At 41.7% G+C, this 27,176-nt stretch overlaps 1 protein-coding gene across 1 annotated transcript in view; it reads right to left on the bottom strand.

Annotated features, from left to right (window-relative positions):
- The window catches only part of pex14 (peroxisomal biogenesis factor 14), a 103,580-nt gene that overhangs the window by 4,730 nt on the left and 71,674 nt on the right, over positions 1–27,176 (bottom strand). Inside the window, exons 6-7 of the mRNA XM_055892364.1 lie at positions 19,916–20,018; positions 6,344–6,441 (exon numbers count right to left, since the gene is read on the bottom strand). Of these exons, the coding sequence (XP_055748339.1) occupies positions 6,344–6,441; positions 19,916–20,018 (201 nt within the window). The remainder of the gene's footprint in view (positions 1–6,343; positions 6,442–19,915; positions 20,019–27,176) is intronic.

Genomic DNA, 27,176 nt, shown 5'->3' with positions numbered 1-27,176 from the left:
GAAAGCTACTTTCATCAAGCATGTTGCTACATCTCTGATCTTCATTTGTTCATGCGACCTAACAGGATAATACTTTCAAACGAGAGAATGGTTGAGAGGGCAGCGATGTAAACAAACAGAGCAAATGCCGAATGCCACACAAGCTGGTGTGTAATCATATCACAACAGCTTGTGAGTCTACATACAAGTCCCCATGTGATGGGAGAGGGGTGGGGGCAAACAACGAGCCTCTGGACTAGAGTTCATCTCTGTAGACAGAATCGTTGCAAAAAGGTAGTGGTATTTTCCCAAGTGGCACCCTACTCCCTATATAGTGCACTATTCTTGATCAGAGTCCTATGGGCCCTAGTCAAAAGTAGTGCAGAAAAAAATTGGGTTTCACTTGACTGTGGATCATTCCAATTTTTACATAGTTTTCCATATTTCCAAAAATGGATTAGGGCAGGATGGCAGTTTTGGATAATGAACCTTATCCTGAACAATAGGGGCAGTCATAAGGCAACCATAAGTTGACAGCTATTTTTCTTCTTTTATCAAAGGTGAGTGTTATCACACACAGGCTGGCATGGCATGAATTGCGACAGGGAATGACGGCTAATTGTAGTGGCCTCTGGCAATATTTGAATAGCAAATAATTTAAAAAAAATCCATCCATTGTATTTCTGTTCCAAGCAGACATATGAAGTCATTCGTCAAAAGAAAGACACAATATGTGAACATGTAGCCAATAGCGTCGATTTTGTTTGTTTCTATGACATTTCAGTCCTTCTATGCAACTGCAATAGCCAGCGTGAACCAAATTGCTTTTAGCTATCACTGTCTCAGTGAAAATCCACATTTGTTTAAAGACAAATACACTTTAGCATTTGTAATGAACATGTCACTCCTCGACCGGGCAAATACTCTTAAAACCAGCCCATATTCACCTGGACAAGCAGGTGCTTTTGGACCCTTGGTAGTCTAACCGAACAGACCTGCACCCCTATCCTTTTTGTTTCTGAAGGGGAGAAGGGCGCTATATGGATGGGACCAGAGAAGAGGAGAAAAACAAAGTGGGGAAAGCAGGATAAAATAATACTAAAAAACTGTAATTAAGAACTCCAGACTCACTAGAGGCAGCTAGTTAGGAAGCTGAGACACCCTATCACGGTGAGACGTATAACTTGGTCTCTTTCAATTGTAATTAAATCTAAGAGAAATTAATTGAATCACATCTGAGAGGGATCAGACTCATTTACATCGGAGGGAGGGAGGGTGCGGTGTTTTCCAGGGAACATCAGGGGCCGTATGTATCAAGCTTCTCAGAGTAGGAGTGCTGATCTAGGATCAGGTGCCCCCTGTCCATGAAATCTTATGAATTGTGATCGAAAAGGCAAAACTGATCCTAAAATCAGCACTCTTACTCGAAGACGCTTGATACATACAGCCCCAAAACCGTCCTGGGTGTGCATCGGTCAGAGCCTTGGTGAAGACATTCAGGGTTCACCTCATTAGAACCATCTTAATCCCAGGTCTCCCCAAGGCCCCCCTACATAATAAGCTTGGAATGTGCTTCTCTCTCATTTTACCTTTGGAAAGAAAACATGTTATTGCTCCACAGGCTGAGTCTTCTTCTAGACTTCCAAGACGTAAAACTCTTACCTAAGAAACAGGGAAACGCTTCACAGTCACGACGCCTACTTAAAACTGTGGATACAACCCAAATGGCACCCTATTCCCTACGTAGTGCACTACAGCGAAAGTTGATGCAACCGTATGGTAGTTTTGTCCGCAGACATAATATTCCTGCATTATAACCACGCTTATTCATGGCAACATGACATATGTCAGCTGGCATTATACACCATGCTAACTGAACATAAGGTGGTATGTCATGTTGACATTGTGATTTCAGAAATAGCCATGTGGTCATTTCCTTTGTCAAGTGTGGCATGACACCATGTTCATAATAAAGTAATGTACAGAAAGCATTATAGCAGCATAGTAAGCATTACATGCACGTAATTGAATCTTCTAATTCTATTCATATGATTATAACTGCCCCTATAATCACTTTGCGTACTCTGGCTTAAGAACGGAGACTTTGATCTATGACCAGTGCTGTTAAGCGCTATACAGTTTCCTCCTAACTGGTGTAATAGCTGTGTTCCTAATCTGTCTTGAGTGGTTGCTTGGGTGTGATAGGGGTCAGCCCCTTTCTGCTGCTTAACTAAGTGGTTCCAGAAAAATATATTACGAGCGAAAGAGAGAAAAAAATCTAACAACTCCTCCATGGATGGCAATGCGTGAAATAAATGAAGATAAAATGCCTACGGACCATTAGCAACAGATAGGATCTTAACAAGCCTTGTTTCAAAATGTCTAAAGGCAAATTAATTCACAGTTACTCCACCAGCCGACTGTGTTGTCTTTTTCCTTGTAATGCATGTATATTTATGGTAGAATTAGCTTCAAAAGAAATCCCCGAGGAGCGTTTTCCAGGGAAAACACGGGCGCAATTGATTTCAGTCTATTTATTCTACTTTCCCAGTGCCAGAGTGCTTCTTCTGGTACAGAACAGCAGTTTCTTAATCTTCTGTGTGCAGCCACTAATAAAGAGAACTATCACTGAATTGAGACAGCGGAGCAAACACAGTTAACTGGCAGATTTGTAATGATAATGGGACCAAAATAGGGGGCTACCCCTCCTGTTAACATTGGAGACGAATTACCCTGAAGCCTATTCATTCTTCACCGAGGCATTTAACAGTAGTGGTATGATGTAGCTAGGTGATCATTTTCAAAATAAGTCATGATTATAGAGTAAATACCCACTCAGAGTACATTTTGCCGGGCCCTCTGAGGTTTGTAGGCAGAAATATATAATATATGTGTGTTTGAGTGTGTGTGCGCAATCTCTCACTTGTATAATGACATTCCCAGTCAGTTTGTGTTGGGGTGCCATACACATTGCAATTCAGCGGTTTCCAAACTTTAAGAACTGTTTACTTAGCAGCTGATGAAACAGAAGTCGGCATGTGTTTCGGGTTAAATGCACATTTCCGCGTTGAGCGGTATAATTGCCAAGAGTGGCGCACTTTGAGCGGCGAGGGGAGAAACCCAGAAAGCCGCTAACTGCAAACGATAAGTAGCTCGGCAGCTCCAACATGTGTTCTTAATCACACGCTCCGGACCTGAAAACAATTTCCCAATTTCCCATATGGCCTGGGTACAACAGGGCTTCTACGTCTCTCTGTGGAAAATTTAAGATCAACACTATAGCTATAAAGCAGAGTTTATGATTTGTTTAATGGGTGTTTTGATGTGAAATATACTTTTTATACACTGCCGCCTTCCAACAAGGCACTCATAGCAAATGAAGCGGGCACTTTTTAATCCAATCTGTGTTTTGGCAAAAAAAAACATCTCTTGTTCTCCAGTGCTGCAGATGTAGTTCATTGTTTAAAGTGGGCTTAACAGTGACTGGATCGGACTGGGGCTTGCCAGGACAAAGAAAAATGGTACACACAAAGTTCTGTTTGCATAGTGGCTCAGTTAGGGTTTTGTCCACCCCCTCCCTCCCTCCCAAAAACACAAATATCCTTTCAACTCAGTTTAGGAAGCGGCATGGGGGCAAGAGAGACTCACTCGAAAATGAACTATGAGTCGGCGGTTTTGATTAACCTCATCCAGGGGAGAGATTCATATTTTTCTCTGCCGTTTGCCGAAACAGATGCGTACGCATATGTTTTCCTGCGCCATCCAGATGCTACAGACGAACACCCCATGTGCTTAACAAGCTGTGGACATAAAACATTGTCTGAGATGGTCTTGATTCCAAGGGAGTTTTTTGGGCCGATGATCATAAAACGATTTATGACAGCGTGATAAAGAACAAGTAACATTTCATACTTGCACTTAAGTTCACCAATTTTTTTGACATGACGAGTTTTAAAACAATTATTCGGCCCTTAGCACCTAAACGGTTGTAACTGTGGATTGTGAAAGCGGACAATAAAATTTAAGCCAAGAACAGAGTTATGGCAGAAGATGATAACATCATGGATGTCATGATGAGATGACAAACTGAATTGCTTTCATGGAGAACTGGCCACACAATCTATTTTCATCATGAGAAAAAGTTATTGGTTTTATACCCAAAGTTGCTCATAAAATGTTGTGATCCATTTAATAAAGACTAGAGACCAGCACAATTTATAAAAGGGTGTGGCAGTAGCAGGAACAGCGGCATCTAGTGGGCGAAACTTGGTACTTTGACATTAATTTATGGAAAATAATGCAAGCAACTTCAAAGGCTTATTTTTCTATAAAAGGGAGAAGAGAAAAAAAGCATCACCAGATTCACAGGGAATACATTACATAGGATGAAGAAGCAATACTCCAACCCACAGCACCATATTACTTGTGAGACAGAGAACTAATACGGTATACTGGTTGTTGGGTTGGGATGGGATTAGGGTGTGGGGGATCCGTGGGTGGATTTTGATCATTTTATTGGATTTCTCATGCGATACTCATTGTTAGGAAGAATTATGGTCCAAATCAGATGTTAGGTACTATATTTATTGAAGATTATATGATTCCTATAAATTAATATGAAAATGTTTTGTTCAAACAATTTGCTTAATTTTCTCAGAGATCAAATTATATTTGAACAAAATAATGTTTCAAGAATGCTAATCTTATGTTTCTAACACATTTTACACAATCTGAGATTGGTAGGGATATCTATCCAGATATCCAAACGGACGTTAGTAATCAATTACTTGAGTGAGTACATTTGGTAGCAAAAAAATGTGTAGGCCTATTTGGACAATTGAAAAGCTTTGTTATAAATGTAATTATCACTGTGTCATTGTTACCTACATGGTTATACCATGACATTTGACTTAATTTAATGAACAAACCTTTGAATGTAGTTTTTATAACGTGTTGAGCTAATACTGTGCATTTAGCCCTCCAGTCTGCCCTGACATCGGTATGCTATTTTCGGCGCTTCAAATAGCAATTACAGGTGTTCACCTAACCGAGTTTCCACAAGACTTGACAGCAATGCAAAACACTCATCAGAAAACCTTTTTTGTAATAGAATCAAATCAAAGTTTATTTGTCACGTGCGCCAAATACAACAGGTGTAGACCTTACAGTGAAATGCTTACATACAGGCTCTAACCAATAGTGCAAAAAAGGTATTAGGTGAACAATAGGTAAGTAAAGAAATAAAACAACAGTAAAAAGACAGGCTATATACAGTAGCGAGGCTATAAAAGTAGCGAGGCTACATACAGACAGTTCTATCATGGCGAAAATCAGACTTCTCCCCGTAGTGTTTGGCTAAAACCAACAGTGAAAAGCAGCCTGTTCGCTGTTTACAACTGTCATGTGCATTTGAGTCAGTCTGATTGGTCAAGAGAGCTGAGGGTGTTTTATTTGTATCCTGATATCTGAAAAAATTTCATGACATTATTTGAATTGTGAAATAATCTCAAATGCCCATCCCTTAGATGGTGTCGAAATTCTCTTGTGCTTTTTTGTTGTTGTTATTGTTGGTAAGGGCACTTAAGTAAGCATTTCATTGTTAGTCTACACCGGTTGTTTTACGAAGCATGTGACAAATAAAATGTGTTTTGAACCACCTTTTTCAATCTTGTCTCATCGCTGCAACTCCCCAACGGGCTCAGAAGAGACAAAGGCCGAGTCATGTATCCTCCAAAACATGACCAAACCGCACTTCTTAACACCGCCTGCTTAACCCGGAAGCCAGCTGCACCCCCAATGTGTCGGAGGAAAAACCGTTCAACTGACTACCGAAGTCAGCCTGCATGTGCTCGCCCCGCCCCAAGGAGTCACTAGAGCGCGATGAGCCAAATAAATCCTCTGTCTTGGGTCATGTTCATTAGGGCATGCATCGGAAAACATTTTCAAATGTTTCACAATGGAAAACGAAGTAGTCCCTCCCTGCGTCAGTGCGTTGTCTTTCATTAGGTGCCTTATGAACAAAACCCTGAACTTTCCACTAAAAACAGCCGACAGGTGGAGTGTGTTCTACTTCTTTTTACCACTGGCTGTAGCCAGACCAGACCTGGTTCAAATACTAATTCAAACACTTTCAAATACTTGTATTGCATTTTTTGTTTCCCCAGTAAAACAGAACCAGTAAAATTGTCCCAAAAGTTGCAAACTAAAAAAATCAAGCACCACTCAAATACATATAAAGTATTTGATCTACGTATTTGACCCAGGTCTGAGCCAGACTAGTGTGTACGGCACCAGTAGCCTGAGAGACAGGTGAGATTAAGCATATGTGTTTGAGTGTGTGTGTGAAAGTCTGATGATGTCGTACCTCAGAGGTAGATAGCTCCTGAGACAGGTCATGCATTTTCTGCTGCTGCTGGACCAGGAGGTCCTGTACTGTAGCCAGGGTCTGCTGGAGCTGGGTCACTGCAAACAGAGACAACAGGTACACTTAAAACGCTGGATGTCAGCTGATACTAAAGTTTTATTTAGTGGAAGCATAAAGTAGAGGAAGCTGGAACATTTTTACTTTCAGTTAAGTTAGTCCAGAGAAGTCCAACTCAAATACAATATCTGTAAAAACAATACAAAAAATAAAAAGTATAGGCCTAAGTCATTTATTAAAGTTGACCTCTTGATATTTATAATGATATCCAATAACCAGTCAAATTGGCCCCAGCTTTTCAGTCATAGATGCTTTGGGATATTTTTGACGTGTAAAATAAAGATATTAATCTCTGGTGTCTGAACTTAAATCAAATAACAGTCTCTAACCTTCCATTATCCATGCAGACACTGGCTTCAAATGCATCTTAAATCCTCAAACGATCAACAAAGGGGGAAAAAATGCCTCATTTGGGTGGAGGCTGCCAGACAAAATGTCCCGCCTAATCCCAATAAATATTGCTCTTTTCTCATTGACTTTGAAGATTGAATTATTTCAAGTGTTGGTGTAAGAAGAGGGTGTATGATTTCAAATAACACGAGCCCCAGTTTGTTGGCCCCTTGCTTTCCAGTCGCACGTGTATTACCAAACAATGCATTAAGTTTCACCGACTGATTCTATTACCGAAAGATAATAAACATTCATATAAATCACTGTCGTGCAAAGTGTTAAATCAAGCCTAATTGCATTAACATCAACAGATATTGTAGCTGGCTACACTTGAGGTTGGTGTCAGCGAATGGTTAAAAGCTTGCCTACTGTGCAAGACTGGACAGACACCAATGTGCCAGTGCTGAGCTATAAGCATCAGTTTGACAAAAATGGGACCCTGACGCAAAAACTTTAGGTCACCTGACATACACTCTCCTCCGTATTTATTTGGACAGTGAAGCTACATTTTTTACATTTGGCTCTATCCTCCAGCATTTTTTGTTTGAGATCAAAATGAGGAGACAGTGCAGAATGTCATCTTTTATTTGAGGGTATTTTCATACATGGTTTAGTAGAAACAAAAGCACTTAATGTATTTACTCACCCCATTTGAAGAAGTCATAAGTATTTGGACAAATTCACTTATAGTGTATTAAAGTAGTCAAAGGTTTAGTATTTGGTTCCATATTCCTTGCACACATTGACTACATCAAGCTGGTGACTTTACAAACTTGCAGGATGCAATTGGTTTTGGTTGTGTTTCAGATCGTGTTTTGCCCAATAGGAACTGAATGGTGAATCATGTAATTTTGGAGTCACTTTTATTGTAAATAAGAATATAAGATGTTTCAGAACACTACAATAACGTGGATGCTACCCTGATCAGGAATAATCATGAATGATTTGTGAATAATGATAAGTGAGAAATGAACAGAGGCACAAAGATCATATGCCCCGAAAACTGTTAACCTCCCCTGTTATTGGTAATGGTGAGAGGTTTGCATGTTTTTGAGGGTTTGATATTTCTTCATGATTGTGGGGGTATGATCATCATTATTCATGATTCATTCATAATTATCAGTAATCATGGTAGCATCCACATTAATGTAGAAGTGTTCAGAAACATCTTCTAATCTTATTTACAATAAAAGTGACTCAAAAATTACACAAACGATTAATCACCACTCAGTTCCTATTGGGCAAAACATAATCCAAAACACAACTAAAGCAAACTGCAAATGCATCAAACAAGTTTGTAGTCACAAGCTTGATGTAGTCATTGCATGCTAGGAATAGGCAACAAATACTACACTTTTGACTACTTTAATACACTATACATGAATTTGTCCAAATACTTACGACTTCTTCAAAAGGGGGGGACAAGATATATAAAGTGATTTCATTTCTAAATGTTAAAAACAGATATGTATGAAAATACCCTCAAATAAAAGGTGACATTCTGTACCGTTGGAAAATTCTGGTTGAAAGATTCCCGGTGGGAATAAAGTGGGAATAAGCAGGAAATCTAAAATCCTCAAACCATTATTTTGGAAAAACTATTTCTGTATTTTTTTTAGGAACGTTTGCAACCCTAAGGTTGACTCTGGGTCAATTTTCCAGAACCCACAACCTTGTCCCCCCCCCCCCCCAAAAAAAGTGTGAGTGACTTCAGGGTATGTAAACTACACATTTAGTTGCTCAATGCTCATTACTGTAACTGGCTACTGCGACGACACCGCAATACATCAACAATTCCAGATGTTGGAGTGAAGTCGCTAGCCACTAAGACTATACTTTCAAAATGATAATTGAGACTGAGGCGCAAAGAGTAAACTGCTTGTGCAGATCTTGCATGCCACCATTTTAGTCCATCCAGTTCTTAGCCACTGTGTATTGTTACCCCTCGCTATCGCAGATATGAAGCCAATAATAATGAGGTCAATGACTTTGTCTGGCTTGAATCATCAGAAGGAGACTTTGTAGCTGGGCAAGAGCATGAATTTGAGAGACAGAGCAGGGACTCGCAGCTGCTGCCGAAGTGGCCGACATTGTGTATTCAGTAAATTATTCAGTAAATACCTCCATATAATGTACACTACATATGTCCAGGCCTGTCTCCGCCTTTAATGGCCAGCTGGTCACCAATATGGTTCCCACTGACAAAGAGGGCCAAACAACCGCACAATTCCATTACAGGCTGTGTGTGCTGAAGTGCTTCCAAGACCCATTCATTAATTGTCCGTGTGAAGTTGTAGGGAAATCATAATGGGAGTCAAGGCCCTACTCTGGGCGAAGAGAGTAATGCAGTTGTATTCAAAAGGATACATCACTTCATTGCGCCCGGCACTAGAGCAATACATGAACTTTAACAAAAGGGGTTCAAGCAATTGGCAGCCAGGCAGTCGGACGCTATTACTCAGCGTTGTGAGGAGAAAAAGGGAGAGAAGGGGGGGGTGGCTCTCAGTGTAATTGCAAACCCTCTCCCCAACTGTTAACTGCAACAGTCATTAACTACAATAGCAGCTTGGCTACTGCAGTCACAGCAAATTAGTTTGCCGTGGTGACTGAGGGAAACGACAGTGGGTTTCCATGAGAGGGCTTAAGGTCTGGAATATCAGCTCCCTACGGAATACAAGGGACTCTTATCATGGAATCGGTTCTTTAACAATAAACAAAACAGGACTTATGTTATACGGAGGAAATGTGTTTGCATAGCTGGGGCCAAAATGACAATAAAATAACTCATTTGTTAATCAGATTGCGGGAGGCACACCTTGCACACAATCTCATACAATCAACACGCACCCGACTGCCAACTACCCACCTTCCTAAAACACAATAGAACGGTAAGATCCAATCAAACTGACAGTATGACCACTTTTCCATTCACATTCTTTCCTTGACTGTAGGTAATACAGTTTGTTTGACTGGATGATATAAACAAAGCAAAAAAATAAACGTCCTCTCACTGTCAACTGCGTTTATTTTCAGCAAACTTAACATGTGTAAATATTTGTATGAACATAACAAGATTCAACAACTGAGACATAAACTGAACAAGTTCCACAGACATGTGACTAACCAAAATGGAATAATGTGTCCCTGAACGGGATGGGATTGAGATCCTGGCTCTTCGCTGGCCATGGCAGAACACTGACATTCCTGTCTTGCAGGAAATCACACACAGAACGAGCAGTATGGCTGGTGGCATTGTCATGCTGGATGGTCATGTCAGGATGAGCCTGCAGGAAGGGTACCACATGAGGGAGGAGGATGTCTTCCCTGTAACGCACAGTGTTGAGATTGCCTGCAATGACAACAAGCTCAGTCCGATGATGCTGTGACACACCGCCCCAGACCATGACAGACCCTCCAAATCGATCCCGCTCCAGAGTATAGGCCTCGGTGTAACGCTCATTCCTTCAAAGATAAACGCGAATCTGACCATCACCCCTAGTGAGACAAAACAGCGACTCACCAGTGAAGAACACTTTTTGCCAGTCCTGTCTGGTCCAGCGAAGGTCGGTTTGTGCCCATAGGCGACGTTGTTGCCGGTGATGTCTGGTGAGGACCTGCCTTACAACAGGCCTACAAACAAGCCCTCAGTCCAGCCTCTCTCAGCCTATTGTGGACAGTCTGACCACTGATGGAGGGATTGTGCGTTCCTGGTGTAACTCGGGCAGTTGTTGTTGCCATCCTGTACCTGTCCCACAGGTGTGATGTTCGGATGTACCGATCCTGTGCAGGTGTTGTTACACGTGGTCTGCCACTGCGAGGACGATCAGCTGTTTGTCCTGTCTCCCTGTAGCGCTGTCTTAGGCGTTTCACAGTACGGACACTGCAATTTATTGCCCTAGCCACATCTGCAGTCCTCATGCCTCTTTGCAGCATGCCTAAGGCACGTTCACACAGATGAGTAGGGACCCTGGGCATCTTACTTTTGGTGGGTTTTTTTTAGAGTCAGTAGAAAGGCCTCTTTAGTGTCCTAAGTTTTCATAACTGTGACCTTAATTGCCTACCGTCTGTAAGCTGTTAGTGTCTTAATGACCGTTCCACAGGTGCATATTCATTAATTGTTTATGGTTCATTGAACAAGCATGGGAAACAGTGTTTAAACCCTTTACAATGAAGATCTGTGAAGTTATTTGGATTTTACGAATTATCTTTGAAAGACAGGGTCTTTTTTTGCTGAGTTTATACTGAACAGAAATATGAAAGCAACTTGCAAGAATTTCAAAGATGATATGTACTGTAACTCATTACAAAGGAAATCAGTCAATTTAAATAAATTAATTAAGCCCTAATCTATGGATATCACAACTGGGCAGGGGCTCAGCCATGGTTGGGCCTAGGAAGGCATAGGCCCACCCACTGGGGAACCAGGCCCAGCCAATGAGATTCTCGCCACAAAAGGGCTTTATTACAGACAGAAATACTCAGTTTCATCAGCTGTCCGGATGGCTGGATTTGGATGTCCTGTGCTGGCGTAGTTACACGTGGTCTGCGATTGTGAGGCCGGCTGGACGTACTGACAAATTCTCTAAAACGATGTTGGAGGCGGCTTATGGTAGAGAAATGAACATAAGAATTCTCTGGCAACAGCTCGGTAGACATTCCTGCAGTCAGCATGCCAATTGTACACTCCCTCAAAACTGAAGACATCTGTGGCATTGTGTTGTGTGACAAAACCGCACATTTTAGAGTGACATTTTATTGTCCCCAGCACAAGCTGCACCTGTGTAATGATCATGCTGTTTAATCAGCTTCTTGATATGCCACACCTGTCAGGTGGATGGGTTATCTTGGCAAAGGAGAAATGCTCACTAACAAGGATGCAAACAAATGTATGCACAAAATTTGAGAGAAACAAGCTGTGCATATCAAAAATGTCTGGGATCTTTAATTTCAGCTAATAAAGCTTTACATGTTGCGTATATATTTTAGTTCAGTATAGTTGGGATGATTAAAATGTTTCAGTCTGCTGCAGCACAGTTTAATAAATGTTATAAAGTGGATATAATTGCACTGTCGGGCATAGTTTCAGAAATTCACCTATACAGTATATTTCATTACATAGGTTATCAAATCAAACTTTATTTGTCACTTGCGCCGAATACAACAGGTGTAGACCTTACCGTGAAATGCTTACTTTCAAGCCCTTAACCAAGTTCAAGAAAGAGAAAATGTTACCGCAAATAAACAAAAGTAAAAAATAATAAAAAGTAACACAAAATAACAACAACGAGGCTATATACAGGGGGTACCGGTACCGAGTCAATGTGCGGGGGTACAGGTTAGTCGAGGTAATTTGTTCATATAGGTAGGGGTAACGTGACTATGCATAGATAATAATCAGCAAGTAGCAGCAGTGTAAAAACAAATGGTGGGGTGGGTCAATGTAAATAGTCCTGGTGGCTAATAATTGTTCAGCAGTCTTATGGCTTGGGAGTAGAAGCTGTTAAAGGAGCCTTTTGGTCCAAGCCTGTGCGCTCTGGTACCGCTTGCCGTGTGGCTGCAGAGAGAACAGTCTATGACTTAGGTGACCAGAGTTTTTGACAATTTTTTGGGCTTTCCTCTGACACCGCCTAGTATATAGGTCCTGGATGGCGGGAAGCTTGGCCCCAGTGATATACTGGGCCATACGCACTACCCTCTGTAGTGCCTTGCGGTCAGATGCAGAGCAGGTGCCATACCAGGCGGTGATGCAATCCGTCAGGATGCTCTCGATGGTGCAGCTGTAGAACTTTTTTGAGGATCTGGGGACCCATGATAAATATTTTCAGTCTCCTGAGGGGGAAAAGGTGTTGTTGTGCCCTCTTCAAGACTTTCTTGGTGTGTTTGGACCATGAAAGTTTGTTGGTGATGTGGACACCAAGGAACGTAAAGCTCTCAACTGGCTCCACTACAGCCCCGTCGATGTTAATGGAGGCCTATTTGGCCCGCCTTTTCCTGTAGTCCATGACTTGTAGTCCTTTGTCTTGCTCACATTGATGGAGAGGTTGTTGTCCTGGCACCACTCTGTCAGGTCTCTGACCTCCTCCCTATAGGCTGTCTCATCGTTGTTGGTAATCAGGCCTACCACTTTTGTGTCGTCAGCAAACTTAATGATGGTGTTGGAGTCGTGTTTGGCCACGTAGTCGTGGGTGAAGAGGGAGTACAGGAGGGGACTAAGCATGCACCCCTGTTGAGGATCAACTTGGCAAACGTGTTGTTGCCTACCCTTACCACCTGGGGGAGGCCCATCAGGAAGTCCAGGATCCAGTTGTAGAGGGAGGTGTTTAGTCCCAGGGTCCTTAGCTTAGTGATGAGCTTTGTGGGCACTATGGTGTTGAACGCTAAGCTGTAGTCAATGAACAGCATTTTCACATAGGTGATAATTTTGTCTAGGTGGGAAAGGGCAGTGTGGAGTGTGATTGAGATTGCGTCATCTGTGGATCTGTTGAGGTGGTATGTGAATTGGAGTGGGTATAGGGTATCCGGGATGATGCAGTTGATGTGAGCCATGATCAGCCTTTCAAAGACTTAATGGCGACCAACGCGAGTGCAACGGGGCGGTAATAATTTAGGCAGGTTACCTTCGTTTCCTTGGGCACAGGGACTACGGTGGTCTGCTTGAAACATGTAGGTATTACAGACTCGGTCAGGGAGAGGTTGAAAGTCCTGGTAATCCGTCTGGCCCTGCGGCTTTGTAAATGTTGACCTATTTAAAGGTCTTGCTCAAATCAGCTACCAAGAGCGTTATCACACAGTCATCTGGGAACAGCTGGTGCTCTCATGCATGCTTCAGTGTTGCTTGCCTCAAAGCGAGCATAAAAAGGCATTTAGCTGGTCTAGTAGGCTCGCATCACTGGGAAGCTTGCGGCTAGGTTTCCCTTTGTAGTCTGTAATAGTTTTCAATCCCTGGCACATCCGACGTGAGTCAGAGCCGGTGTAGTAGGATTCAATCTTAATCCTGTTTTGACGCTTTGCATGTTTGATGGTTCTTCTATGAGCGAAGCAGGATTTCATATTAGCGTCCGGATTAGTGTCCCTCTCCTTGAAAGCAGCAGCTCTAGGCTTTAGCTTGATGCGGATGTTACCTGTAATTCATGGCTTCTGGTTGGGATATGTACATATGGTCACTGTGGGGACGACGTCGTCAATGCACTTATTGATGAAGCCGATGACTGAGCTGGTATACTCCTCAATGCCATTGGATGAATCACGGAACATATTCCCATCTGTGCTAGCAAAACAGACCTGTAGTGTAGCATCCGCGTCATCTGACACACACCCCCGCCCCTCGTCTTACCAGACGTATCTTCTCTGTCCTGCCGATGCATGGAAAATCCCACCAGCTCTATATTATCCGTGTTGTCATTCAGCCACGACTCGTGATCATTGTTAGATGATAGCAAACTATCTAGCTGCTTGGCATCACTCTGCAAGAAGAGTTTGTCATATTAACAATGTACCATTGCTGAAGGACTGGCATTTAGAAAATTAAAGGGATAATCCACTCAAAAACTATTGTTACTTATGTTAATACAATCCCAACTGCATGTCAGCAGCAAGGTTGTTATGTGTTTTTCTATCAGTTTTTATTTCTATTAGTTTTAAGATTTTTATTTGAAATTCAGTTTAGTTTCAGATGAACTAAATAAATGTGTAAGTTTTATTTAAAAAATATATATTTTGTTTGTATATTGTAAGATAGCGCCGATGGATTTCCTTCGGAAACTGTGAGGTATTTTCTATTTTTAATGTATTATTTCTTACATTGTTAGCCGAGAAAACCTTAAGTGTTATTACATACAGCCGGGAAGAACTATTGGAAATCAGAGAGACAACTCTCTGAGAGCACAATGACCAGGAATACGACTGTCCCAAAGCGGATCCTTGTCTTCCCCTCCCAGGGCATTTGAACTGATTCCAGAGGCTGACCCAAAACAACGGCGTGGAAGAAGAAGGTACCGGAGCGGTCTTCTAGTGAGGCCTCGGATGTGTACACACCACCCAGCGCTTCCGAGTATATTACTCGCTAATGTCCCATCACAAGTAAACAAAGTCAACGAAATTAGGGCAAGAGTTGCTTTCCAAAGAGATATCCGAGATTGTAACATACTCTGTTTCACAGAGACATGGCTAGCTGGGGACATGCTGTCAGAGTCCGTACAGCCAACAGGATTTTCAGTGCATCGTGCCGACAGGAACAAACATTTTTCCGGTAAGAAGAAGGGCGTGGGTGTATGTTTCATGATTAATGACTCATGGTGTAATTGTAATAACATACAAGAACTCAAGTCCTTTTGTTCACCTCACCTAGAAATCCTCACAATCAAATGGCGACCGTATTATCTCCCAAGAGAACTCTCCTCGGTTATCATCACAGCCGTGTATATCCCCCCGCAAGCGGATACCAAGTGTCACGTTCCTGACCTGTTTCCTCTTGTTTTGTATGTGTTTATTGGTCAGGGCGTGAGCTGGGTGGGCATTTCTATGTGTTGTGTTTCTATGTTGGGTTAAAGGGTTAATTGACCTTGTATGGCTCTCAATCAGAGACAGGTGTTTTTGTTTTCCTCTGATTGATAGACATACATAGGGAGGTTGTTTCTCACTGTTTGTTTGTGGGTGATTGTCGTCCGTGTCTGTGTCTGCACCATACGGGACTGTTTGGTTGTTCATTCGTTTGATGTAGTCTGTTCCTGTCCGTGAGTTCTACGTGTAGTTATGTAAGTTCATGTTCAGGTTTCGTCTACGTCGTTTTCTTATTTTGTAATTTTCCAAGTGTTTTCGTATTCGTCTTTGTCTTTCAATAAATTACTTTATGTCATCATACCTTGCTGCGTATTGGTCCACCGATCCTTCTCTCCTCTCCTCGTCCGAGGAAGAGGAGGAAGACGACAGCCGTTACACCAAGACAGACATCAAGGAACTTCACTGGACTTTATGCAAACTGGAAACCATACATCCCGAGGCTGCATTTATTATAGTTGGGGATTTTAACTAACCTAATTTGAGAACAAGGCTACCTAAATTCTATCAGCATATTGATTGCAGTACACGAGCGAGTAACACACTCGAACATTGCTACTCTAACTTCCGCAACACATACAAGGCCCTCCCCTGCCCTCATTTGGCAAATCTGACCATGATTCCATCTTGTTGCGCCCCTCCTATAGGCAGAAACAAAAACAGGAATCGCCCGTGCTTAGCTCTATACAACGCTGGTCTGACCAATCTAATTCCACGCTTCAAGATTGCTTCATTTACCTGGACTTGGATATGTTCTGTACTCACTGTGACTATTAAAACCTTCCCTAACCAGAAACCGTGGATTGATGGCAGCATTTGTGCAAAACTGAAAGCACGTACCACCGCATTTAATCATGTCAAGGCGACTGGAAAGATGGGCGAATACAAACAGTGTAGTTATTCCCTCTGTAAGGTAATCAAACAAGCAAAGTGTCAGTATAGAGACAAAGTGGAGTCGCAATTCAGCGGCTCAAACACGAGACATACACTAGTTTGGGGTCATTTAGAAATGTCATTGTTTTTGAATAAAAGCACATTTTTTGTCCATTAAAATAACATCAAATTGATCAGAAATACAGTGAAGACATTGTTAATGTTGTAAATTACTATTATAGCTGGAAAAGTCAGAATTTAAATGGAATATCTACATAGGCATACAGAGGCCCATTATCAGCAACCATCACTCCTGTGTTCCAATGGCATGTTGTGTTAGCTAATCCAAGTTTATCATTTTAAAAGGCTAATTGATCATTAGAAAACCCTTTTGCAATTATGTTAGCACAGCTGAAAACTGTTGTTCTGATTAAAGAAGCAATAAAACTGCCTTCTTTAGACTAGTTGAGTATCTGGAGCATCAGCATTTGTGGGTTCGATTACAGGCTCAAAATGTCTAGAAACAAAGAACTTTCTTCTGAAACTCGTCAGTCTATTCTTGTTCTGAGAAATTAAGGCTTTTCCATGTGAGAAATTGCCAAGAAACTGAAGATCTCGTACAATGCTGTGTACTACTCCATTCACAGAACAGCGCTAACTGGCTCTAACCAGAATAGAAAGAGGAGTGGGAGGCCCTGGTGCACAACTGAGCAAGAGGACAAGTACATTAGAGTGTCTAGTTTGAGAAACAGATGCCTCACAAGTCCCTCCTGTACTCCCTGTTCACCCACGACTGTGTGGCCAAGCACACCATCCAGTTTGCAGACGACAGTGGTAGGCTTGATTACCAACAACGATGAGACAGCCTACGGGGAGGAGGTGAGGGCCCTCGGAGTGTGATGTCAGGAAAATAACCTCTAGTGGTTTCGGTACAGCAAGTAACCCTATGCTTGGGAAGCTAGAAGCCATTCATGTATAGTTTTTATGTTTTTGGGGATGTCACTTCTTGCCAAGGTGATGGGTAATATATTTTACATTGCGTTTAAAGGTAGACTCAGCGAGACAACGTAGATGCACCAAGTAAACAGTAGTAGTGTGGGTCAATTTCTGGGGGGAAAACAGGTGCTTTGAAGCGCGAGTGTGTGAGAGCAAAGTCTTGCATCGTGCCGATCTCAATAGGTGCATCTGAGAGGATCACTTTTGTCAAGTCGGCGACCACCACCTTTCACAGTGGGTTGCATTCTGGGGATTAATAATGTCCAAATTGCACCTACAGTGCATTCGGAAAGTATTTAGACTGCTTAACTTTTTAAGCTAAGGCCCCTTAGTTCCAGTGAAGGGAAATCTTAACGCTACAGCTTACAACGACATTCTAGACGATTCTCTGCTTCCAACTTTGTGGCAACACTTTGGTGAAGGCTCTTTCCTGTTTCAGCATGACAATGCAGCATGACAAAGCGAAGTCCATACAGAAATGGTTTGTCAAGATCGGTGTGGAAGAACTTCACTGGCCTGAACCAAGCCCTGACCTCAACCCCATCGAACACCGTTGGGATGAATTCGAATGCCAACAGCCTAATCACTCAACATCAGTGCCTCGACTTCACTAATGCTCTTGTGGCTGAATGGAAACAAGTCCCCGTAGCAATGTTTCAACATCTAGTGGAAATCCTTCCCAGAAGAGTGGAGGCTGTTACAGCAGCAAAGGGTGGACCAACTCCATTTTAATGCCCCTGATTTTGTAATGAGATGTTCAGCGAGCAGGTGTCCACATACTTTTGGTAATGTAGTGTACATGTGATATTTGAGGTCCTCTCTCACTAAGTGAGGTACACAAATCCCAGCTAGCACATAACATTCTGAGAACCATATGTTTCTTAGAGCTTGGTGAGAGTGTGGTTGTCCTATGGTTATTTTGTGCAGGATACCCAGCAAGCACATCATTTTGTGAGAACCATATATTTCATAGGTGGGAATTTCAGTACTTCAGCATAACCTTTCAACAGCTTTAAGAATTTTCAAGTACTTTGAAATGCATGGGAGTGTATTTGAGTCAGTGTTTTTGATTATTTTCATATACTTTCCAAGTGTATTTTCAAATACATTAAAAGTCAGATAGAATATAAAATCGGAATACTTTCTTTGAATGTATTTGGAAGTAATTGAGATATTTTAAATATTATTTGAACCCAGGTTTGAAACAATGGCAACACTGCCATGTTGATCTGAGCCTTGCTGTTGGAAAACCACATTAGCGTCTGAATTTTGGCTGTAGCAGATGCACACACCCCGACTTCACTCCTGGACTTCTGTCTACATTCGGATACTTTAACCTTACCAATAAAATGCGGCCAACATCTACGGTAATGCTTGTGGCAATGTCATCTTTAAATGATAAAGTCAATCTCAATGTGACCAGCCAGATTCAGAAGCTTGAGACCCCATTGAAAACCCCATTTGACCCCCCCCCCCCCCCCCCAAAAAAATACATTACATAATTCATGATGTTTTTTATTGTAGTTAGTTGGAGTCAAAGTTAATAGCTTCAGTATAGTTTTAGTTTTTCAAACAGGTTTGTTCATTATTTTATTTCAGTTTACTTTTTTTAGGTGAATATGCAAGTAAAATAGTTGCACTGTAAAGCCCTGGTAAAGGGTTAATTGAATAGTCAACAAACGTGAACCCTACTTGAAATAAACCCACCCTTGAAATCTTGTTGTTGATTTGTGGTTGAACATGCACGTGACAACTTGCATTTTTTCAACCCAAAAATTAATTGATGTTCAATGTTAGTATGTTGAAAATAAATGACATGAGGTTGATTCAACATACTTATGCCCTGTGTGGGTATAGCTTCTACTATGCTTTTGATTCATCAGTACCTCCTCTTCTCATGATTCAACCGAATACCTCTTACGGGACTATTTCACTAAGTGTGATCAACTCTTCTGTCTCAAACCAAGAGATCCATCTCGCTCAAATTAAAAGAGACGGGGAAAAAACAGCCCAGAGTTGAACAACGCTACGCTAATAAGACAAAAGTTGCTCTCTGAGGTGTCCCTCGTTCACGCTTCTTCCCACCATGTTTAATTACACTGACGCCGAGCGAGGGAGGGATGCATCTCTTTCTTCCCTCCCCCCCAACGTTCTCTCACTCTCACACTCAGTTTCTGACAGCCAGGTTGAGATTCCTCACCTGTCCTACATGGGAGACGCACCTGTCACTGCACACTTAATCACTAGGCCCTGCGCTGAGACCAGCCGCCAAGCATCACACTTCCCAGTGCAAAATTAAAATGAACTTTCTCACCACCAAGAGAGAGAAAGAGAGACAGAGGGCGAGACAGCGGTATAGAGAGAGAAAGAGGGTGGGTGGGAAGGAGGGAAGAAGGGTGGTAGGGAGTGACAAAAAAAAGTTGTCATTTCCCAACTCCTCATTAATATTCTGAGGTTAAGAGCTTTTCAGCGAAACGTAATTAATTGAGGCCGAGCCTGACAGTAAACAAGCAATTTCAAATTAAAGCAAAATGACAGCAGAGTCGTTTGTTAAAAACACGCGGCGGCGATTTTGGCGACAGATAAATGACGGAAAATGTTAAGGAGGGAGGGAGAAGTGATGAAGATATTAATCTTCACCTGTCTGTGTCAGCGTGCCACTCATCTCGGCGATGTTGCTCTCGATTCTCTGCAGATGCTTCTTGTCCTCTTTGCTGCCCATAATGAGGGGAAGGATGTATTTCTGCAATTAAAAACATGACATGCTATTACACTTCTTGCCAGGAAGGGAGAGAAAGTGTGTGTTCTAAATGGAACCCTATTCCCTATATAGCGCACTACTTTTGACCAGGGCCCGGGGGGTTCTAGACAAAAGTAGTGCACCATATAGGGAGCCATTCATTACACAGATTGAGAGGCAGGGGGGAGGCATGTTAAGCAGCTTCAACTCTGAATGGACAAAGTCAACGTCTTATGTTATCACAGTGTGGCCTAAACTGTCTAAAGGTCAATGTTGTAGATTCTAGGGCACCTGAAAAAAGGAACCAATAAACAAATTAATTGCAATTCAACTATTGGTGTGGAAAGGGATACTGAGGGGAGGAGGTAACATCTGACAATGTGACAGAAAATGCAGAAAATGCAAAACCTACAGTATACCCAGAATATGAATTTATCACCATTGTTTTAATATCGAAAGACATGATTGAATGGAGCGATAGCATATGTACAGTACCAGTCAAACGTTTGGACACACCTACTCATTCCAGGGTTTTTCTTCATTTTTACTATTTTCTACATTGTAGAATAATTGTGAAGACATCAACACTATGAAATAACACATATAGAATCATGTAGTAACCATAAAAGTGTTAAACAAAAAGTGTGCAAAGCTGTCATTAAGGTAAAGGGTGGCTACTTTGAAGAATCTCAAATATAAATATTTTTTTAAACAATGTTTTGGTTACTACATGATTCTATATGTGTTATTTCATAGTTTTGATGTCTTCACTATTATTCTACAATGTAGAAAATAGTAAAAATAAAGAAAACCCCTGGAATGAGTAGGTGTGTCCAAATGTTTGACTGGTACTGTGTTTCATTTCTAGTTTAGACAAATCTTTGTGATCCAATGTGAATGTGGTGGCCAGATGAGACATGAGAAGGCTGACTGTGTCGATGACAATCATAGGTTGGCTTCATTATTAGACTACACAACGTTATAAAATGTTTCGCAACAGACAATGAAAAGCATTGAACAAGTCTAGCTAGTCCCTCCCTGTTTCAGTCTGTTTTATTTCATTTGGTGAATGAACACGACCCTAGAAACATGTGTGTAGTTGAACTCTGCACATGTTAATGGAACTCTAGACCAGGGATACTCAAATACACTGAACAAAAATATATGCGCAACATGCAAAGTGTTGGTCCCATGTCTCATGAGCCGAAATAAAATATCCCAGAACATTTCCATACGCACAAAAAGATTATTTCTCTCGTTTTGTTCACAAATTTGTTTACATCCCTGTTAAGTCAGCATTTCTTCTTGACAAAATCCTCCATCCACCTGACAGGTGTGGCATATCAAGAAGCTGATTATCTTCTTATGGCTGCAGGGGGCGTATTGAAAAACTGGAAAATATGTGCACATTTTCAAACGGCCTCTTAATCAATTTTTGCTCTTACAATATGCATATATTTACTACTATTGGATAGAAAACAGTCTCTAGTTTCTAAAAACGTTTGAATTATTTCTCTAAGTGGAACAGAACTATTTTTACAGCCCATTTCCTATCCGGAATTGAGATTTCCAAATGCGAGGTCTCTCTTTAAGAGCTTGTCTATAAAAGGGCATGTCACTTAGGACTGTAGAAACACGTCATACGCCTTCCTCTGGGTGTCATGCGGAAGTGAGAGCAGAAAGGACTTGAATATCTCGTCCAGGGACTGAACACAACATCTTGGAGTGAGACCTGCGCACTTTATATTTTTTTCTGGGCACGAAGTAGAACATGGACTCGGCTCCAGGACAACGCTCGTTAAAGGTGAATATGATCTCTGGCTTCGATATTATTTGATACATGTCACAAAATCATCCTAAAGTATGTTTTTTCAATATAGTTTAATTATATTATTGAAATTTATTCTGGACTTTAGACGTGATGCGACGCAAGAATTGTTTGAAGAACGGCCAGTGTGCTTGCTAATTCAAGAGGGAAATAGTTCGTTCTGGATCCCAAACAAAGACTGTACTGGACAATGGACCCCTTTACAACATTCTGATGGAAAATCAACAAAGATAAGGACCCAATTTGGGATGCTTTTTCATATATCTGTCGAACTGTGCTATGCTACCGTTTGACTAGAATCAATGCTGCCGTGTGCTAGCTAATGTAGTAAGCTAATATAACGATATATTGTATTTTCGCTGTAAAACACTTCAAAAATCGGAAATATTGGCTCTATTCACACGATCTTTGTCTTTCATTAGCTATCCACCATATATTTTTCTGAAATGTTTTATGATGTGTAATTAGTAGTTGACGTTGGTGTCTGTATTTTCTCTGGCTACTCCCGTGCGATTTCAGACTGTAGCTATGATGGGAGCAGTAATGTAAAACTGATTTATAGCTAAAATATGCACATTTTTTGAACAAAACATAGATTTATTGTGTAACATGTTATAGGACTGTCATCTGAGGTAGTTTTTTCTAGGTTATTTAGGTTGGTTCTAGGTTAGTTAGGTTGGCTTGTGCATGCTACTTGCATCCTACTTGTGCTGTTTTATTTGGTGGTGAGCTAACATAAACATATGTGGTGTTTTCTCTGTAAAACATTTAAAAAATCGGACATGTTGGCTGGATCGACAAGATGTTTATCTTTCAAATGCTGTATTGGACTTGTTAATGTGTGAAAGTTAAATATTTTTAAAAAATAGATTTTGAATTTCGCGCCCTGCACCTGAGCTGGATGTTGTCATAAGTGTACCGGTGTCGGGCTGCAGCCATAACAGGTTTTAAACAGCTTGGTCATTACACAGGTGCAATAAAAAGGATGCTCTAAAATGTGCAGTTTTGTAAGATAGCACAATGCCACAGATATCTCAAGTTTAGAGGGAGCGTGTAATTGGTATGCTGACTGCAGGAATGTCCACCAGAGCTGTTGCCAGAGAATTTCATGTTCATTTCTCTACCATAAGCCACCTCCAACGTTGTTTTAGAGAATTTGGCAGTATGTCAAAGCCTCACAACAGTATGTGTAACCATGCCAGCCCAGGACCTCCACATGTGGCTTCTTCACCTGCCGGATCGTCTGAGACCAGCCACCCGGACAGCTGATGAAACTGTGGGTTTGCACAACTGAAGAACTTCTGTACAAACTGTCTCAGGGAAGCTCATCTGCGTGCTCGTCGTCCTCACCACGGTCTTGACCTGACTGCAGTTTGGCATCGTAACCGACTTCTGTGGGCAAATACTCACCTTCGATGGCCAATGACATGCTGGAGAAGTATGCACTTCACGGCTGAATCCGGGTTTCAACTGTACCGGGCAGACAGCGTGTATGGCGTCGTGTGGGCGAGCGGTTTGCTGATGTCAATGTTTTGAACAGAGTGCCCCATGGTAGCGTTATGGTACGGCAGGCATAAGCTACAGAAAAAGAACACCATTGCATTTTGTCCATGGCAATTTGAATACACAGAGATACCGTAATGAGATTCTGAGGCTCATTGTTGTGCCATTCATCCGCAGCCATCACCTCATGTTTCAGCATGATAATGCACAGCCCCATGTCGCAAGGATCCGTACACAATTCCTGGAAGCTGAAAACATCCTTTTTCTTTCATAGCCTCCATAACCAGACATGTCACCCACTGTGCATGTTTGGGATGCTCTGGATCAATGTGTACGACGGCGTGTTCCAGTTCCTGCTAATATCCAGCAACTTCGCACAGCCATTGAAGAGGGGTGTGACAACATTCCACAGGTCACAATCAACTCTATGTGAAGGAGATGTGTTGCGCTGCATGAGGCAAATGGTGGCCACACACAAATGGTGGTCACACCAGATAAGATACGTTTTTTTAATCCACGCCCATACTTATTTTTTAAAAAGGTATCTGTGACTAGATTAGGGCCTAATTTACCTATTTCAATAGACAGATTTTCCTTATATGAACTGAAATTTGGGGCGGCAGGTAGCCTAATGGTTAGAGCGTTGGACTAGTAACCAGAAGTTGCCTACTTGAATAAAGGTAAAATAAAAAATTGTAGCATGTTGGGTGTATATTTTTGTTCAGTGTAGATTAGAAAGAGGGTCACATTTACAAAATCACAAGAGGTCGGGGGCCAATTATTAAAAAATATATATAGTGAGCTCCAAACTTATTGGGACAGTGACAAATGTTTTGTTGTTTTGGCTCTGGATTTGAAATGATACAAAGTGCAGACTGTCAACTTTAATTTGAGGGTATTTTCATCTATATTGGGTGAACTGTTTTTGTACATAACCCCCCCCCCCCTTTTTGGGGACCAAAAGCATTAGGGAAAAAATTACTTATAAAATCAAATTTTATTTGTCACATACACATGGTTAGCAGATGTTAATGCGAGTGTAGCGAAATGCTTGTATATGTGCACTAAAGTAGTCAAGAGAGTAGTATTTGGTCCCATATTCCTAGCATGCAATGATTACGTCAAGCTTGTGACTCTACAAACTTGTTGGATGCCTTTGCTGTTTGTTTCGGTTGTGTTTCAGATTATTTTGTGTCCAATAGAAAATAATGGTAAATAATGTATTGTCATTTTGTAATCACTTTTATTGTAAATAAGAATATAATATGTTTCTAAACACTTCTACAGTCATGTGGATGCTACCATGATTACGGATAGTCCAGAATTAATCGTAAATAATGGTCAGTGACAAAGTCACAGATGCACAAATATCACACCCCCAAGACATGCTAACCTCTCACCATTACAATAACAGGGGAGGTTAGCATTTTCGGGGGGTATGATATTTGTGCGTCTAACTTTCTCTGCACTTTAACCTCACAGTCATTGTACAGAGCCAAAACAACACAAAATGTGTCACTGTCCCAATACTTTAGGGAGCCCACTGTAGGTTTATAGATTTTTACAAGTTTGACCAACATTCACATAAAAATGTTTTTAAACCTTCACAAAGTTCATGTTAAGGTAAGTCCCACAGATGGCATTTCAGTAAATCCTTTCTCTTTGGAAGGGAGCGAGCGGCCGTCAGGACCAGGTTGTCCCTGCAACACCTGAGGCTGGGTGACGCCAGTCCTAGTAATAAACACTTTTAAGTTGAAAAATATTAAATTAGTGTCAACAGCGAGTAATTAATAAGTAGGCTACTGGGAGGGCTGCGTTTCCATGGCGCCTTTATAGTATAAATAAAGTATGGGCAGACGGAGCATATGGTGTGGCTAGCGCTCCGCTCCTGTGACATGACAGCAGGACGCAGCTCCGTTAGGGAATCCCAACTCCCATGCTACGAGCTGGTGGGTCTCTCGCTTGATAGAGAGTAGGAGAGACAGGTACAGGTAGGGTGTGAGGGTGCGAGACAGAAAGAGAGAAAGAAAGATAGTGAGAGAAATTTAAAAAGTAGAGCGAGTGAGCAGGACAGTGGGTAGGGAAAGGTAGGGTGTGAGGGAGAAGGGAAAGAAAATAACCGAAGAGCCCATACTGTATTATAATGCTGGGCCTCTCACTAGATAGAGAGCAGGAGGGACAGGTAGGGTGAGAGATAGACAGACAGAGACGGCCAGAGGACAGGTAGGGTGGGAGACAGACAGAGGACAGGTAGAGTGAGAAACAGAGCACAGGTAGGGTGAGAAACAAAGACTGCCAGAGGACAGGTAGGGTGAGAGACAGACGGCCAGAGGATGGGTAGTAGGGTGAGAGACAGAACTAGAGTTAACAAGACACCAAACTATTTTATAAAACTGTAGATTATAATTTCATGTAGTGCTACAAGTGGTGACGTGCTATATGGATGCTACCTATATGGATGCTACCTATATGGATGCTACCTATATGGATGCTACCTATATGGACGCTACCTATATGGATGCTACTGGACTAAGCTCAATGTAGAATAGTGATCATTACATCGTAATGGAACATATTGTAGCTTAAGGGAACTTGAGTGTAAAGTAGTCACTGGAAGGAATGTAGCAGAATATAGGATAAACTAGTCTTCAGATAGCATTACTGTACTTGTTAATTTCACCTCTATAATTAGAGAATATATTGAAATAGAATGAAACCCCAGTACTCTATTAAGGAAGGTTATTTTCAGATTTCCTTTGGTTCAGAGTAGTATATTTATTATGGCATATAGATCATGTACTGCAGGGGTTGGCTCCACAGACAACTCCATGGATGTGTCCCAAATAGCACTACATTTGACCAGAGCCGTATGTGCCCTGGTCATAAGTAGTGCACTACATGGATAATAGGGTGCCATTTGGAATGGAACCCATATACACAAACTCCTGCCATGGCACCCGCCATCCACAAGAAACAAGTCTCAGGCCCTACACCCCCAGAGTCATGACATCATGGGAGCGTTGTGATCCAGCAGCTACACACAGACACTTGCGCACACACACACACACACACACACACACACACACACACGATAGCTGGTCATACTGGTTATAACGGCTCAGAGTCATGACATCATGGGAGCGTTGTGATCCAGCAGCTACACACAAACTCTCATCCACCTATAAAAGAGAGTAATGGCTTCCACATGCCACTCACAGCAATACGAACAGCTACAGAGGGATTCATGTCAGTGAGGAACAAGGAGCCTCCCAGGCCCATGTTCAGGGGCTCTGGAGCGTGATAAAAAACCAAGGGCGATTATTTTTGGAGGGCGTAATATCAAAAGAGGGTCGTGTGCTGTGCTGGCAACTTTATTTTTTTGCAATAAGGAAAAAAGGATTGAGAGCGAGAGAGAGACAGAAATAAATATAATTAAAAAGAGGGGTTCAAATGAGATCATGTGATTGGGCAAGCCAGACATGAGCTTTTAACAACCAGGCAAGACTGATGTACGGAGCGTTTGGCATTAGAATCTAACAAAGTTACAATTGACTGATGTACCAACAAACCCCACTAATATAAATGTAATATTGGGGCAAATTGCGTTGACAGAACTCACTGGACTGTGTAAAATAAATGGTTTGGACGAAATAGATCCTCTAGATCAGAGTCTTGAAATCCGAAATACTGCTAGCTCTTTTCTCCTTGGTAATTATTTGATGAAATGATTGATTAATATCACTGATTGGCCAAAGAAACCAGTGGAGCTGCAGACCTTGAGGCCCAGTCTAGATTATGGAATATGATATCAGCCACCTTTCAACCTTAAA

This window comes from Salvelinus fontinalis, chromosome 31, assembly GCF_029448725.1.
Source record: "Salvelinus fontinalis isolate EN_2023a chromosome 31, ASM2944872v1, whole genome shotgun sequence".
NCBI classification, from domain to species: domain Eukaryota; kingdom Metazoa; phylum Chordata; class Actinopteri; order Salmoniformes; family Salmonidae; genus Salvelinus; species Salvelinus fontinalis.
The sequence above is the reverse complement of the archived record's forward strand: the minus strand, read 5'-3'. Positions and strand labels throughout refer to the sequence as shown.